The 16,219-nt window shown below is 31.9% G+C and overlaps 1 protein-coding gene across 1 annotated transcript; it reads right to left on the reverse strand.

Moving 5' to 3' along the window:
* Positions 1 to 5,932: 5,932 nt before the first annotated feature.
* Positions 5,933 to 15,898, reverse strand: LOC145599234 (GDSL esterase/lipase At5g41890-like). The gene is made up of 9 exons (XM_081655637.1): positions 15,854 to 15,898; positions 15,504 to 15,596; positions 14,001 to 14,060; positions 13,805 to 13,863; positions 8,117 to 8,289; positions 7,306 to 7,436; positions 6,973 to 7,215; positions 6,256 to 6,514; positions 5,933 to 6,171 (listed from the first exon to the last, which is right to left on the reverse strand). The coding sequence occupies exons 1-9, from the start codon at positions 15,896 to 15,898 to the stop codon at positions 5,933 to 5,935; spliced, it is 1,302 nt and encodes a 433-aa protein (XP_081511763.1).
* Positions 15,899 to 16,219: the final 321 nt, after the last annotated feature.

The raw sequence follows: 16,219 nt of genomic DNA on the forward strand, positions 1-16,219 counted from the left end.
TTTTTTTTATTGGTGTTGACCGAATAGATTTTTTTTTTTATTTTTTTTTTTGGGAATGAAGAGGGTAAACTGATCAATCATGGTAATAAATTAAAATGTCGCAGGTAGATTGATAATTCAATCGTTCATCGAATGATATCGAAAATTTGAATATGATGAATAGACATTTATTGCTATAATAGGTTTTACATGTCTTGAATGTAGATAGAGATTGATGAACTAAGAGATCAAGATATTTTTTTTATGATAAAAGTAGTAGTTATGGAATACTTGACCTAATTTGAGCTATGTGGGTTGAATCTAATGGGAGCCCCACCACAATGCATGGTCGCAATGGAGGACATCACTTAGGGAGTTAAGGTGTACGTGCTGTATATGTGAAATCAAAGAGCCGAGTCTTTGATCATAAATTCCAAGTATGAGAGAGTACTACCTTTGCATGCATGCATGCATGCGATGCATGTTTTTAACAACTTAATGGTGGTATGTACAAACAAACCCTTAAGATATACCTTATAAATTTGGAGACTACCCCATACCCTATAAACTTGAAGGTCTAGGTATTTTTATTTGTATGTATACTGCATGAATTGCAAATATAGGATTATTATTTTGTATATTAATTCATTTGAGACTCGAATGGAACAAATATTGATTGTGAATGTATTGTGTGCATGATACATTTGCATGTGTAATGGACATAGATTATCCTTTTTATATTTTATGGAAGCTTGATTAATATTTAGGGACCATTGATGGCTGAATTACCAAATTAGTCCCATTAATTAAGGGAGCTTATTAATTTCCTAGATACATTTTTCATTACTACATGTAATTTTTTTTTTTGGGGTGTAAAGGAGGTGATAAATTAACTAAAAGAAATATTATCTCATGTAATGTACTTATCAATTTTTAATCGACCATTTTTTTTCTAAATGAACTTATGTTTTAAAATCATAATATGGATTCTTAACATAATCATTAGATTTCTCCACTTTTGAAAATCATTGCATAAGTTTAAGTTACTTTGATTTTAGGTAGTTTTCATATATTTATTTATTTATTTTTTAACGTACTCGGTAGTTTATGTTATTAGTTGATACTTGATAAGCATAAGATGATTGAAAGAGAGGGGGAAAAAATCACCAATCATAATAACTCACCTTTTCATGTTAACATTTAGGTATTTTTGTCGCTATCACTTATTTTAAAATCAAAATATCGCAGGTAGATTGATAATTGAGTCGTTCATCGAATGATACCGAATATGAATATAAATATACATTTATTGCTAGAATAGGTTTTACAATATCTTGAATGTAGATAGAGATTGATGAACTAAGGGATCAAGATATTTTTTATCATAAAATTAATATGAAATACTTGACCTAATTGTGGGTTGAATCTTATGAAAGCCCCACCAATATGCATGGCCGCAATGGAGGACATTACTTAGAGTTGTGCTAAATATGTGAGACCAAAAGGCCGAGTCTTTGATCATAATAAATACAAAAATATGAGAATAATACCTTTTGCGTGCATGCATGCATGCTTGTTTTTAAGAAGTTGATAGTATATCGTATACATACAAACAACCTTTAGATAATCCCTATTAATTTGAAGAGACTATCCCATACCATAGTTTGTTTTCAATTTTCATTATTTTATTGTCTTTAATTATGATATTATAATCAAGAGTGAGGTTTGATTGGTTAAAGGTGAATATAGAAAACAAGATAGTGGATTTATCGATTGAGTAAAAGTGAAAAAAACAAAATAGTAAAGTCTCCGTTGATACAAAATTAATAAATTGGTAGGAAAATGTGAAATAAGGCCTTTATCTGAGATTGAGGTATCAAAATACAGAGTAAGACATTTATATGGGAATGGAGTATTTTCAATTTTTGTGTGTGAAGATTTAATGATTGGAAAAAGTAATTCAATTTGGAAGCTAAGAGGAATAATTGCCAAGTATAGTAACATGCCTAATAAGTTACAAGATTGGAAATAAAAAAAAAGTATTTTCCCCTGGTGTTGGTAATTGCTCGTGGAGCGCTTCCTAAGGCCTCATCACAATTAGACACAAGCAAGTACATAACAATGACAATTTTGTAAATAATGACATTTTGAGAGTACTATTGAGAGGTAATATAGTGCTACTGAACATTCTCAGTAGTACTACTTATGATTTTAGTAGTACAAAAGACACTCTGAGTAGGATTGAAAAAAGCATCCCCGTAATACTAATAAGACTTTCAGTAGTACAAAAAGCTGTTACGCAATTTTCTTGTGTCTAACGATGATGTATTAGGACTTCCTTTTTCTCTTGTGTTTATTTGATGGAATGTTATTTCTCACATTAAAAAATTGGTAAGAAGGTGATCGACTTGAATATAAGGCACGTGGGCTACATCTCCTATTACCATATAGTCTTTGAAGGAAAAATCCTTTAATTTGTGTGCTATCACCTGTTGTGGGCCTTGACCCACGTCCTAACACCATTGATAGTCTAAGACTTCGTACTTTAGCCATTCCTTGAACAATATCGGATATATGAATGTGAATACGAGTAGACATTTATTGCTAAAAAGAATGATAAATAATCTATCTTGAATGTAGAAGATGATGAACTAGGAGATCAAGAGATTTGATAACGAAAGCAATCTTTGTGGGATTCTTGACCTAATATGTGGTGTGTGGGTTCTATATATCTCATTAGAGCCCCACCAATATGCATGGGAGGACATCCCTAATAAGGTGTGCAAAAAATGTGTGACAAAAGACGTGTCTTGGTCTCTTGGATCATAAATACACTACATACTGCATGAGAGAGTAACTACATTTGCGTGCATGCATATCTCCAAGAGGATGATTGTCTCGCATGCACGACAAGCTAAGGCTATGTTATCCTTAGAGAAACATCACCAAACATCCTTTGAGATTTAGCTAACACTTTTTGAAGAAGGTCTTCTCAATTTTAAGGAGACTATTGCATACCTTGGTACAATTATGATTAAAAAATAATATTTTTCAGTAATATTTTAAATCTAAGTGACATATATATATATATATATATATATATATATATATATATATATATTTTTAGATTTATAATGTAATTTGTTTTAATGTAAAGTTATGGCTGGTTTTATGGAGCACAGAATAACTTTTACTATTACAATTAGAATCAATGCTTATCCCCTATTGATGTTTGGCAAGATAGAGTATCGATGTTAGGGTTTGTTTTATACCCAATTTTTATGTAACTAAACTTATTGTAAATTAAACTTGGGTAATCCTTATCAAGCCAAAACTTATTTTGTTCGAACTTATATAATCTTCTTTTTTTCTTAAAAAAGTAAATATAGGGGTCGAGTATAATTTAGTCAGGGTAATGTAGGTCTGAAGTTACTAAAAATTGCTTTGATCTATTTATAGCCTCCTATAATTTTATTTTTTAAAATGCCACGTAACTATCTTCCTTTGTATATGTGCTACGAAAAATTTACAGAATTTAACCTTAAAAAGAAAAGACTGTGTAATTATTTTAGAAACAATTAAACAGAGGAAGTGTTCCATGTTAAGAAAACGGCGTTTTTATTAGGATGATGGGAAGCTATAGGCCTATAGCATGTAACAGAAAAGCCCTGTGGTTGAGGGTAGATAAACTGCCAAACTTTTCCTCCAAAAAACATCCCACCACAGAAATAATAGTAGTTAATGCAGTATTGTACGTAGTAATTGTGGCATGTCAGTGCAATACATGTAATGTTAAATTTACAGTGTATATTAGTTTGAGAAGTATGCCAGAAAAAGAGGCCGCAAGTCGTAAAGTCAATCAATAATAATAAGTAACAATAATAAAAGATAATGCATGGTTTTTATGTCATGAGAATTAGAGAAGCACATGGTTAAATGATAGTAGGGAGTATTGATGAAATCAAAGTGTATCAGCACCCCCTGGTCTATTCTTACCACTTATGAGCTGCGTGCCTTGCATTTGTGTTCTGTCGTCTAAACCAACTTATATTACTCCCTTTGACAGCCAGGACCTGAGTATAGTAGCCCATACTCTTAACTCATCACTCTTTGCTCTCTTCATTGGACCCCTCACCCCATGATGTCCCCCCTTTCCTTTGTTTTATTTGAATTTCGAATACTCGTAAAGTTGTAATAAATACGAAGTATCGTATAGAATGTTACTTACTCAGATTCTTCATGTATCTGAGTTAACTATTTTGAGTTGTTACATAGAAATTGCTAGGGGTTGACTTTTAAGTTTGTTAACAAATAATTTTGATCATTATCAACTTTAGTGATCTTTTATGAATGGTTCAACAGTCGAAAAGTTGCAATTATTATGAAACAATTGAAGTATCATAAAAAAGTAAAAAAACATACCAGAATGGAATCCACAAATTCTATGAATCTATGAAAATTTTTGTCAAATGGGCATGGGCCACATCCGTGAGTAAGTTCCTAATTTCCTACTCTCATAAACAATTCAGTTCAGCTCAGTTCGGTTCGATTCAGCTCAGCTCTGTTAGCTCATCTCAGTTCAGTAAATCAGTACAGGTTCTAAGAGTGTTATCCACTTTCAGCTTAAGTTGGTTAAAATTGAGGAGTAGTTCTCAAGCTTATTATAATTTAGTCATTATCTAGTTAATTTCATTGTTCAATGTAAATTAACTCATTACGTGCATTTTCTTGTAAGATCACAACATTCTAACATTTGAATATGTGCTCATATCCCTCTCCTATAAAGCACAAATATTTGAGATCTTTTCGATTTTGAAAACCTAAACATATTTGAAACCCCAACATTTCCATGTTAGCAAACCCCAAAAAATAAATAGAATTTGAGGTTAATCCGATCTGATCTGTTTTCGTAACTCAAGCCATTTCCGTGCTACATACACGATCCATGATTAACAGCCGAGTATGAGTATGAGTATGAGTATGAGTATGCGGTGAAGTATAATATAAAGTATTAGATCTACTGACTTTGAGAGAGTGAGAGAATCTTAAGCGCGCAATGAAATACAGCCGCTAACAAGAGCCATAACTCATACAAGGCCAAGTAAGCGCAGCAAAAGTATTGACTTTTTCTCATAAAATACTTGTTTATTCACTTAAACTTACAACTTTGGGAACCCAAAACACATAAATTAATGAATGAGGATTGGTCTGATTTCTGAGAAATTTGGAGGTGGCTTTGAATTTTTGTGAAAATTAAGTCAATAACTTTCATTAGTCAACGCCTAGCGTTTACTAATATTGGTGTAGTTGGCGGTTGTCAAACAAATATTGCCATTTGGCAAATCCAAGTTAATGATGCAATTTGGTCAAACCTTTACCGTTAAATATTAATATTTACGCGGTTGAAGGGCTGTTGCATCCATCCGTCAAACATGACAAAAACCTTAGCTACTACTCTTGTTATAAAACATATTTCTATCTTTGGAATAATCAATTTATAAAAAGTTATAGAAGGCTAAAGGATATTTTAATTAGATAACTCTTGTAAAGCCTTATTACTACTAGATTTGTATAGATTTATAAAATTTAAGATCATTAACATATACTACGTAAGTGGTAATGTTCTTTTTCATTTCAAGGGGTCTTCACTTGACTAATATTAGAAAAGAAGATATGTGAGGGTTGTATCTAGCTAAATCATCACATTACCAACCTTGGCCAAAACACAACAGTTGTACCTAAAGGTCGACAATAAATAAATTTTACTCAATGCATGGTGTAGACAATTATTCATAAGGAATTGAAATAAATAAACAGTTGAGTAATTATTGATGATACTATGATTGGGTAACATCATACAATCATTTAGATTTTGAGAAGATTAAAATTTTAACATATAATTGTTTTTTAGCCTAGTTACCTAAGCTAGCTTCAACACTTATGTAGAGATAGCCTAGTTTTGATTTTTGTAAAGCTGTCGAAGATTGACTGGTGAAGTGACTCTTTGATCACCATCAAGCAATTTCTTGGCCATGATTAAGTTGGCTGCTTCAGTAGGATGATATGCATCCCAAAACACATATTTAGATCTATCTTCACACAATTCGGAGCTTGTGTTTATGTTTTTCCCTTTGAAGCACAAAAATGGGGGAAAATATCCACCACAACACGGGTCCTTTGCATTTTCGAACCCTATATGCAACCACATTAATCATTAAATTTAAGTTCTTCCAAAACTTTATACAAATCAAATTAATAACGACCTAGCTATCTTACCATAGTGCTGATAATTAGATATGATGTCCATGAAGATGTCATAGGAGTTTGCATAGACAAACACTGTTTTTTGTCCCAATTCATCATTTAGCAAACTTAGCTCTCTGATTAATTTTTTGTTGTAGCCTCGAATTAATTCATTCACTTCATTCGAGCACTTCTCGAACCAATCTAGCTTCATAGCCCTAACAAATGGTATGCATCCCAATGGTCCGATCCCTACTACAATAAACTTGCTTGCTCCCAACTTGAGTAATCGCTTCATATATATATGAACAAAAATTAGTACGCTCTTCGTCCCTAATAATGTATCCCTAATAATGTATCACATTTATGTCTCAGGTTCTCCCAAAATAGTATGTAGTACTCCATAGACCATCAGTCACTTTTTTTGTGTTGTACGTTTTAACTTTTGAAGTTGACATATAGATTTCTTAATGATAGCTTCTCAAATTGAATATTCCAACGATATACTATATGAGTAATTGAGTATGAATGTTAAATATGTGATGGGATTTTTAACAACGTGAAATTAACTACGAGATTTTTGACAACATGAAATTTACTACGAGTAATATGTAATAACACACCATTAAGCTAATTGACTTATTATTTAGAGACGATCCTTTTCTTTTCACATACAATCTCACTCATTTTTTTTTTTTTTTTTTTTTTTTTTTTTTTTAAAGTATTGAGAATAGGTGGCTTAATTTTTACCTTGAGTTGCATAGTCAAGTTGGAGAGCATTTGGTCTTGAAAAATGGCAGGTTGAACCTTATCTTGCCCAATAAATGGTATAGATGGTTGAATATAGTTGAGGATATCATTAGACCCTATTGTTATTGAAAAAATTGCATTCTTTAGGATTCTTCTTGTAGCTTTTTCTCCCATTTTAGCAACTATTTGAGCTCTAGTTTGCTCAAAATTTTGCACTTGCTCTTGTAGTGGAATTCTTCCTACCTGCACCAAACCAAATATGTCTTAGATGTTTAATTCTAATTGATTACGTAGAATGAAATATATTTTGGGACGAAGAGAGTACTAACATACAAATAAGGATCCAGTTTGAACTAGTATTCCAGCTGATCCCGAGGCATAATTTATTCCAGCATGAATTGCATTAATTTGCGTGTTTGGAGCTAGGAATGGTGGTGGAAAAAATTTGTCTCCTAAAGACTGTCCTGCAACCATTTTAAATTTTAGAATAACAATAATTTTTTTATTAGGCCAAGCCACGCACAATTGAACTTTTGCTGTCTATGTATATTTCTTTTAAGTTTGGGGGTTGATTTATTTAATTAATAAAATTATTACTGTTTAATTGTTAATCTTATAGAAGAAAGAGATTAGCTAAGGATTTTGTTTAGTATTACTTATATATTTAGCGCATACTAAGAATTTCTTTTGTAGTCGTATTGAGTTATTGTTAATAGCGTACCCCTCTAGGGTGTTAATATGTAAGGGAAGGATGATGTAGTAAGTGTAATAATAATAGACATGTAATGCTTTTATTTTTATTAGTTGATTTTAGCTATATGATGACCTACCACATTTCGATTAAAAATACATTTGTATTATAAACTATGTACAAAAAGTGAGAGAAAAAGATATTTTGATCACGAAGGTTCAAGTCCATGCATTGGACCATCCATTAATTAGGTTCACTTATAATCTAGCTAGGAAGCTTTGGATTAAGATGAACAAGTTTTTAGTTTATGTATGCTAGAAGTCAACAACGGTTTAGTGGCAAAACTGACCTAAAGTCTAAAACTAATTGAAAATAAACCATAATTACAATAATGTTGATAAAGAACATGCTTTTTCCCATATTGAACCCTAATTTTATTATCAAAGAAGTTACCTATAATGTCAGATACAGTCCGGCCATTGGTGAATCTCCCGGTAGGCTGGCCGCCAGAAGGTGAGAAGTCTATACCATATGGCGGAGTGTCAGCCTTCGAAAGGGTGAAGAGATAGTCATTGTTTCCAGCATCGACTAAGGAGTCACCAAACAAGAATGTGGTTAGGGAATGACTAGGTAAAAACAGCAAGAAAAGTGTATTAGAAAAAACAAGCAGCCGTATAATTAATGAAGAGTAGCTCAAAGGGTTATTCATCATGCTCTTTTACATAAAGAAAATATCTAGTAACAAAAGTTCATACTTTCTAATTAACTTAACTAGCTGCGACTTTTAGCTAGTATTCACAATTACACATATTGTACTTTGATTTATGCATGACTTGTAACAAAATGTCATCAGTTTACAGCAGGTGAGAGTTGAATAGGTCTTTATTTCGAGTGAGTTACGTCGAATTTGAAGAAGTCTAATAGCAAATTATTGGCAGTGATGTATTTTCTCAGGTTAGTTTTACGTACATACATGTATGACAGTTGCATTTTACCAAATTCTGTCCTAGTTCTTTTAATTAAGTCAATAAAAGAATGAAACCATTCTTTCTGTTAATTAGCCTTAATTAGGGAAGCAAGCTTATGATTTATGAACCACATTGTCAACATGTTGTTTAACTTCAATGAGCCGTCTACACCGATTTGTACGTGATTATTTACCTGGTCTTTGTATATCAAATTTCTACGATGCCATTAATATTATGTTAAAAAGCATCTTTTTGACCTTGGTGATGCATGGTTTGATGGCCAAATAGTCTAATGTCATTAATATAGAAAGCAACTTATGTGTATGAAATAAGTACATTTCTTAGGTGAGCATCAGAATAATATGATTAGATAAGTTGAGAAGAAGACCAATATACTACCTCCGTTAAATGTTATGTGCAACTTTGGAATATTTTATATCTCACAAATAATACCCTAAAGTTGCACATAACATTTAACGGAGGTAGTATTTAATTAGATTAGTTCATTTATAAATTCCACAACTTAAGTAGGTTAAAATAAGGCCAAAATACAAGGCTTTGTACTTCTCATCTCAATTTCGAGAAAATTAAGTTTAGAAAAGTAAAGTTTGGATAAATTAAGGGTTAATATGTTTTATAAATTAAGTTTAGAACAATAAAACTATCTAGTTAGGGTCAATTTGCAATTGCAACAAGTTTGAATAAGTTATGAGCCGGAAAAATAATTTTAAGTTCAAATTAATTAAGATTAGAACAACTAATTTAAGCAAGTGAAATTAAGTTGAATAAAATATATGCTACAAAAATTATATATACAGCGTAAAGGTATAGAAAATACAAAGTACTGTACTATTTTGCCGACTACGTACATCAATTCAAGTTGTTCTAAGAAAAAGTAGTATGTATTAGACCTATTAGTCGTTGGTCCCTTGATTTTAAAGAGTAGTTGTCAGAAAGAGGGCGAACAAAACTATTGATGCCCACCTTATTTATGTTGGGGGGTGTTAGATACTTAGACTCATCCTTGACTTGGTCTGATTATTTCTTTTATTTTTTAGAATATTTCTACATTATAATCTAAAAAGAAAAAAAAAAGTTATTAAAGCGAAATGAGTAATTAATCTAAGAATGCATGAAAATTATTCCGCGTTTTAATAAGTTTTCATTGACTTGTATGTGTAGTCTTATTGTATCTCTAAGTTATATCTGTTTTGCTGTTGTCAAAAAAAAAAAAAAAAAAATTTATATCCGTAATATAAACACACATATTGTCAATAATAATAATTATAATAATAATAATGTCTTCTCAATCCGTAAGAATGCATGAAAATTATTCCGCGTAAGATTTGTTGAATTCTTTAAGTGAAGTAACACCTTTTCTCAATTGCCTCTCCCTTTCAAAACCCTACCAAAATATACATATAAAAAAATAATTAAAAAAAAAAGCAATTCCTAAAATGTAACAATCATATTCATAACTATATGAACAATAATAATCATGATTCAAATCAAAATAATTGAGTTGGATATGACGCTCAACCCTATTGCTGCCGATAATTAGCTAATACTACGTATAATATAATAGTACCACTAATGTTGACGGCATTTCTTTGAGGCTAATAAAAGGGCCATACTATTTAAGATGATGATAAACTTAACTAAGAATATTCTACTCTTGACGTTTTCTTAAGATTAATTAGCCGTATTATTTGGGTGTCCAAAATATCTGCTGCATGGAAGGAGACTCTTAATAGGGAGTACGTAAGTGTTATTTGTCAAATATGACACTTGTAAATGTAAGGTTTAGTGAAAAGAATCAAAATGAGTAAGAAAGAAACAACTTGAGTAAGACATTATACTTTATTAGAATTGATAGTAGTACTTGATTTCGATTGCTGTTGTAGTCATTGGTTGTCATATAAGTTCATAAGAATTACTTGTATTTTTTAACTTTTGTAATACACTGCTAAAAAAGATAATAAGACTTGTTCTTCGTCATTACTTTGTCAAATACTCGTACTTGCACATCATCCTGCCTGTCATATGTCCATTACTAGTTGGAAAGTATAATACTAATATTCTACATAGAAAATTAAAGAAAGCAAAAGTAAGCAAATTTCTTAGGTTGTATAAAACATTTTGTAATTTGAAAATCACGTAAAATTTGAAGAAAACAATGCAAGGACATAGTGGGAAAAAATGTTTCGCAAAAATGTTTGGGTTAATATGCAAAGAGCAAACATGGAACCGAAAACGCAGGCAAGTGGATGGGACCATAGGGGAAATGCAAACGAAATATTATACTCCGTAAATCTCTACTAAAGCTCATTACAATCTAAATTCCTTAAAGGTTAGGGCAAAAGGAATAGGAAAATTACACAAACTTATTAGGCTTTGTATGGTGCAAGGATAACACTAGTTGCCAAGATGAAAAGGAGTTTCCAAATAATAATAAAAGAACAACTTATTGAAAAATGAGGTGCATATTGATTATTGATATTACTACTTCATTGCTCCGTGTAATTGTTTAAACCTGATTCTGCATAAAAGGGCAAAAAGGAAAGGAAATTTTTCTTAGACTTCTTTTATAGTGTGATGCTTTACAAAATAATCTATAAATATACAGGGATTAAGCCTCTATAAATTTTGATTTCGTTTTACTTTATATTATTTTCTGTATTTACTACGAATACCGCAATTACTTATAATTTGTAATAAATGAATTTTTTATGCCTTGCAAATAGTACCACTTTGTTGGGAAATAAGAAACAGAGGTAGTATATTTTAATTGATCGGCCTTATAGAAAATAATGAAGTATTGGTACAATATGTCAATTATTATAATCAAACAATGAAACGTGTTTACAATTTTACATTCTTCTTTAATATGGTTATGTGAAATAGTGAATTCCGTCTTTTTTACTCCTACTCTACTTGTATCTAGGCGGCATCTATTACCGTTTATGATTCGTTATTAACAATTTCAATTTTTTTATAAGTTGAAATAGTCAATTAACACTGTCTTGCATTTGTAATGTACACCAAATAGTTTGATTGAATAATCAAATTAATTGTTATTTTAGTCAAAATTCTCTCTCCTCTCTCTCCTCCTTTCTCTCTCCAAAACCCTAGCCTCCATTGTTGAATTTTGAAGGGGCTTCCATCGATTTTAATCGGTGGAAAGCCCCAATCCTTGTTTCTCTATTGCTTTTTTTAGGTTTATAATAATGCTTTCTCCTTTTGGGAGGAACTATTCTCCCTCGAAAGAAAGGGTTTCCGATCTCCTTCGAAAGACAAGGGTTTTTCGACCTCCTTCGAAAGACAAGGTTTATCTCCTCTTGTCGAGGGAGAAATTTCTTAGGTTTGAATCCATGGTAGCAGATCTAATGGATTGTCGTGAAATTATTTCGTTGGTGAAAAAGTTATCAAGTTTTCGAATACGGACAGATGAATCAGAAGGAAAACATCCTCACGGCTACAAAGGATCGTTAGATTGTCTCTCCAACAAGGCTGTAATTTTCAGCGATATAAGCGGGAGATACTCCGCAGTGCAAGATCTACTCGACGATCGTAGTTTTTATGAAGGAAAATTCTATTTGATTCAATATCTTATGTATTTGTTAATGTCGAATCTCTATTGTAGATGTCGTATGACTTTTAATTAATGAAATATTTTTGCTATTCAAAAAAAAAAAAAAAAAAAATAGTTTGATTGATATCTACATTCATGGGTTACTTGGGACATTTTCCTCACTCTCCGGAACAATTAAACTGATAGCATTTTATTGTACAAGAAGTCTAAAAAACTTGTAGAAACTAGTATAATCTACAATTAATGAATTACGGCACATTTCTAGGCAGTGAAATTTAGTTTTCCAAATTTTGTTGCAGAAGTCAAGATTGTTAGAAAATTGAATAAGCTTCATCTTTGCGTGCTATTGTCACAGTCCACAGAGTTCTAAATTTCTTACATTGTACTATCACTGATGGAAAAACTAGAGCAAGTACTTGTACGAGGAATTTTAAAAGGAGGAAAGTTAGGCATTTGTAAATGCATAACATTAATTAAAATAATTTTAAACACATGATAGAGAGAGAAAAGAGGAGAGAGATAGGAAGAGAGAGGTCTGTAGGTGGACCCCCCCTATTTTTTGGTCGGATTGTATCACGTGATGGGGTACCACATTTTGATTGTTCCGCTGAAAGTTTATATGGTACCATTGAATCCTCAGTGGTACTATTTATGCATAAATTTTGTACAACTGAATGCATATATAATACCATTATGTGCATATATGGTATCACTGTATATTCAGTGGTACAATTTGATCATCTAATGATATCAGAATATGCATTCGTTTGTACATATGTATAATTACATGAATAGCTAGCCCTTGTTATGCATTTGTAAATGTCTAACTTTCCTCTATTTCTAGTTCCTCGTACGTGTTATATATAAATCTTATTAGTACTGACACGTGGCGAAATCTATTTCGATCCAATCTGAACTAGGCTTTAGATTACAAACTGAAATCCAATCCTATTTGGAAATTGTTGTGTTTGGTTGATAATGTTGATCAATTATTAATAGCAAAATTGACAAAGGATTATAAAATGTCAAGAAACGACTTGAAACCAAATTGAAATGACTTAATCACTCATAATGAGTAGCACTCACACCGAATTTAATCTAAAGCATTTGTTTCCGATCTAAAGTACATCTAGGGGTATGAATGCTATCAAAATGTACACATAAAAGAAAGGGAAACCAAAGGGATGGAAAACCACACAATTTTTTTCTTGAAAAAAAAAAAAAAAAAGAAAAAAGAGACAATCTCCAAGAGTCTAAGCAATAAGACTAACATATATTGTGGTTAATCAATTCTTGTACCTATGATGAACATTAATTATATTAAGTCCAAGATGACATATTATAAGGCTGAAATATGAAGATGTGTCCCCCACTATAGTAATATGTAGAGTAGTGAATAAATAAAATTGAATTTCCATACTAATACTAAATAAAAAAGGGTATTGCAATGCAAATGCAATGTTTAGGGCGGTGTCACAAATTGTCAAGGGTTGGCTCTACTCTTAATATGGGATGTGATGGAGTCATGTGTCCAGAAAACCTGCCATAAATGTTTCAGAATTTATTGAGCCTTCTTTTTACCTTTCTTTTCTTTTCTCTACCCCTTCTTGGAACGTTAGGCTCTTGTTCACTTCACTTCTCTAACAAATTTTAAGCCACAATTTTTCAGGATTTTAGAAAACCTATTATTAAATTTTTATTCTCGGTTAATTTCTTTGCCTTATTCTTATAACTTATTAACTATTAATTATTTTTATTAAGAGTTGATCAAACCTACAGAACAATTAAAAATTTCAGACAGGATCACCAGAATATTATAAACGGGAAACAACGCGGACTATACATACAAATCAAATTAGAAAAGATCAGAATAGAAACATATAGGACCAAAACTTTGAAAAAAGACCATAATACCTTAAATAAGGTGAAGAAACAAAACCCAAGAGGTCAAAATTATTATAGCTTCTCAATAAACACAAATTGATGTTAAGATTATTGTGGCATATTATCAATTATTGTATTTAATCATTTAATCGGGTGTGGGGTAAGGTGTATTAGTTGACTTGTTAATTACTTTGCAGTCTTGAGGTATGCATTCACCTTTCCCTTTATTCGATGGAAGAACACAGTTTCAGCCAATAGAGAAGTTTATGATAACCATCTTATCTTAGCAAAGTATAGCACATTAGGATAGTAATTTGTGCGTAATTTCAATGGAATAATTGTATACACACCAATAACTTAATGATTTAACTTTGAATGATTCCTTTCAATCAATCAATCAATCAATCAAAGCCTTAATCCCAAAAGTGGGGTCGGCTAACATGAACCAAATATGATTATTCCGTGTAGTCATCAACATAAATCTTTCTCCTCCATCCCTTACGATCCAAAACTTCATCCTCACGTAAATCCATGCACTTCATATCCTTCCTCACTCCTTCCAACCAAGTCATTTTTGGTCTCCCTCTTCCTCGTTTAATCCCTCCATGATCCCACTCTTCCACTCTTCGCACCGGTGCACCCACGGGTCTCCGTCTTACATGTCCAAACCAACGCAGACGATTTTCCCTTAATTTATCTGCAATGTCTGCCACACCTACTTTCTTGCGAATAACCTCATTTCTGATTCTATCTCTTAAAGTGTTTCCTTTCAAAGAAGAAAATTGTTTATATAATGATGATAGTAGAATCTAGCGTTTCAACTAATTTTGAGAAGTAATATGTCAATTATCAGTAGGTCTTGTCTCCTATACAATAAGTGTGTTACTAAGATTAGGAATTGCACCGAAAAATGATTAATAAGAGTTAGCAACATTAAATATAAATATATACTACATTAGCAAATGCTATACTTTCTCCCGTCCTACATCCGCGAGAAATTTAAACTCAAACGAGATACATCCATTCTCTTAAATAAGCTAATAATGACAAAAACTAACAAAGGTAAATACTACATGTGTTTCTTATTTTTTATATATATATTTTTTTGACAATGTAGTAAGCACCTGTGTTTCTTATTATGTGGAACAAAGGTTGTATTAGGAAGCCACTACTAACCCACTATAACTAGCCCACTAACAATTCAACTACTTATCCTATGACCACTAAGTCTTTAACGAAAAGACTAAAAACAGTATTCCTAAAATTACTCTAACTTAGTCTGAATCAATTAACCAACACACCCCATGATTCAAACTTACACACAATTGCTAAACTTTCATTCCTATAGTCTTCAATGATCCATATTGCGATGGACTTTGACTTGAACTCGACTCACTTTTTCAATCTTAACACGAACATGTGACCATATAATTGAATTGACTCGACAACAATTTGCTGAAACTTTAATCTGTGATGCACATCTCATCACCTACACAATACCAAAAAAAACTATTATCTTGGAAACTTTCTCTGCATTGGCTACGACTTCCACTCTATCAGATTATTGTTTATCTGACATCCACACTTATAAAGATTACTTGATCTTTACCTCAAACAAATTTTACCCTTTTTTTAATAGGATTAAATCCTTTTTATGGGCTAAGGGCGTGTTCGGCGCTAGTTTTTGAGTAGCTTTTAGTAGTTTGACTTTGACAGCTAACATTTACCTACACAGCTAACAACTACCTTCGCAGCTATATTTTGTCGAACACGCCCTAAAAGGAAACCCATCAACACAATAAACCAACCATACTATCATGGGCTACCTTCACAGCTATATTTTACCAAACACACCCTAAAAGGAAACCCATCGACACAATAAACCAACCATATTATCATGGACTACCTTCACAGCTATATTTTACCAAACACGCCCTAAAAGGAAACCCATCAACACAATAAACCAACCATGGTCAAACAAGAAAAAACAGTCGCACAGAAAAAAAATTCCACCAAAGCTAAATACTCCAGACAGTCTCCAGTACTAAGTTACTAACCCACTAACTAGTCCACTAACAATTCGACTACTTCTCCTATGACCACGCACAAAAA

The sequence above is a fragment of the Chenopodium album genome, chromosome 20 (assembly GCF_948465745.1).
Source record: "Chenopodium album chromosome 20, dcCheAlbu1.1, whole genome shotgun sequence".
NCBI classification, from domain to species: Eukaryota; Viridiplantae; Streptophyta; class Magnoliopsida; order Caryophyllales; family Amaranthaceae; genus Chenopodium; species Chenopodium album.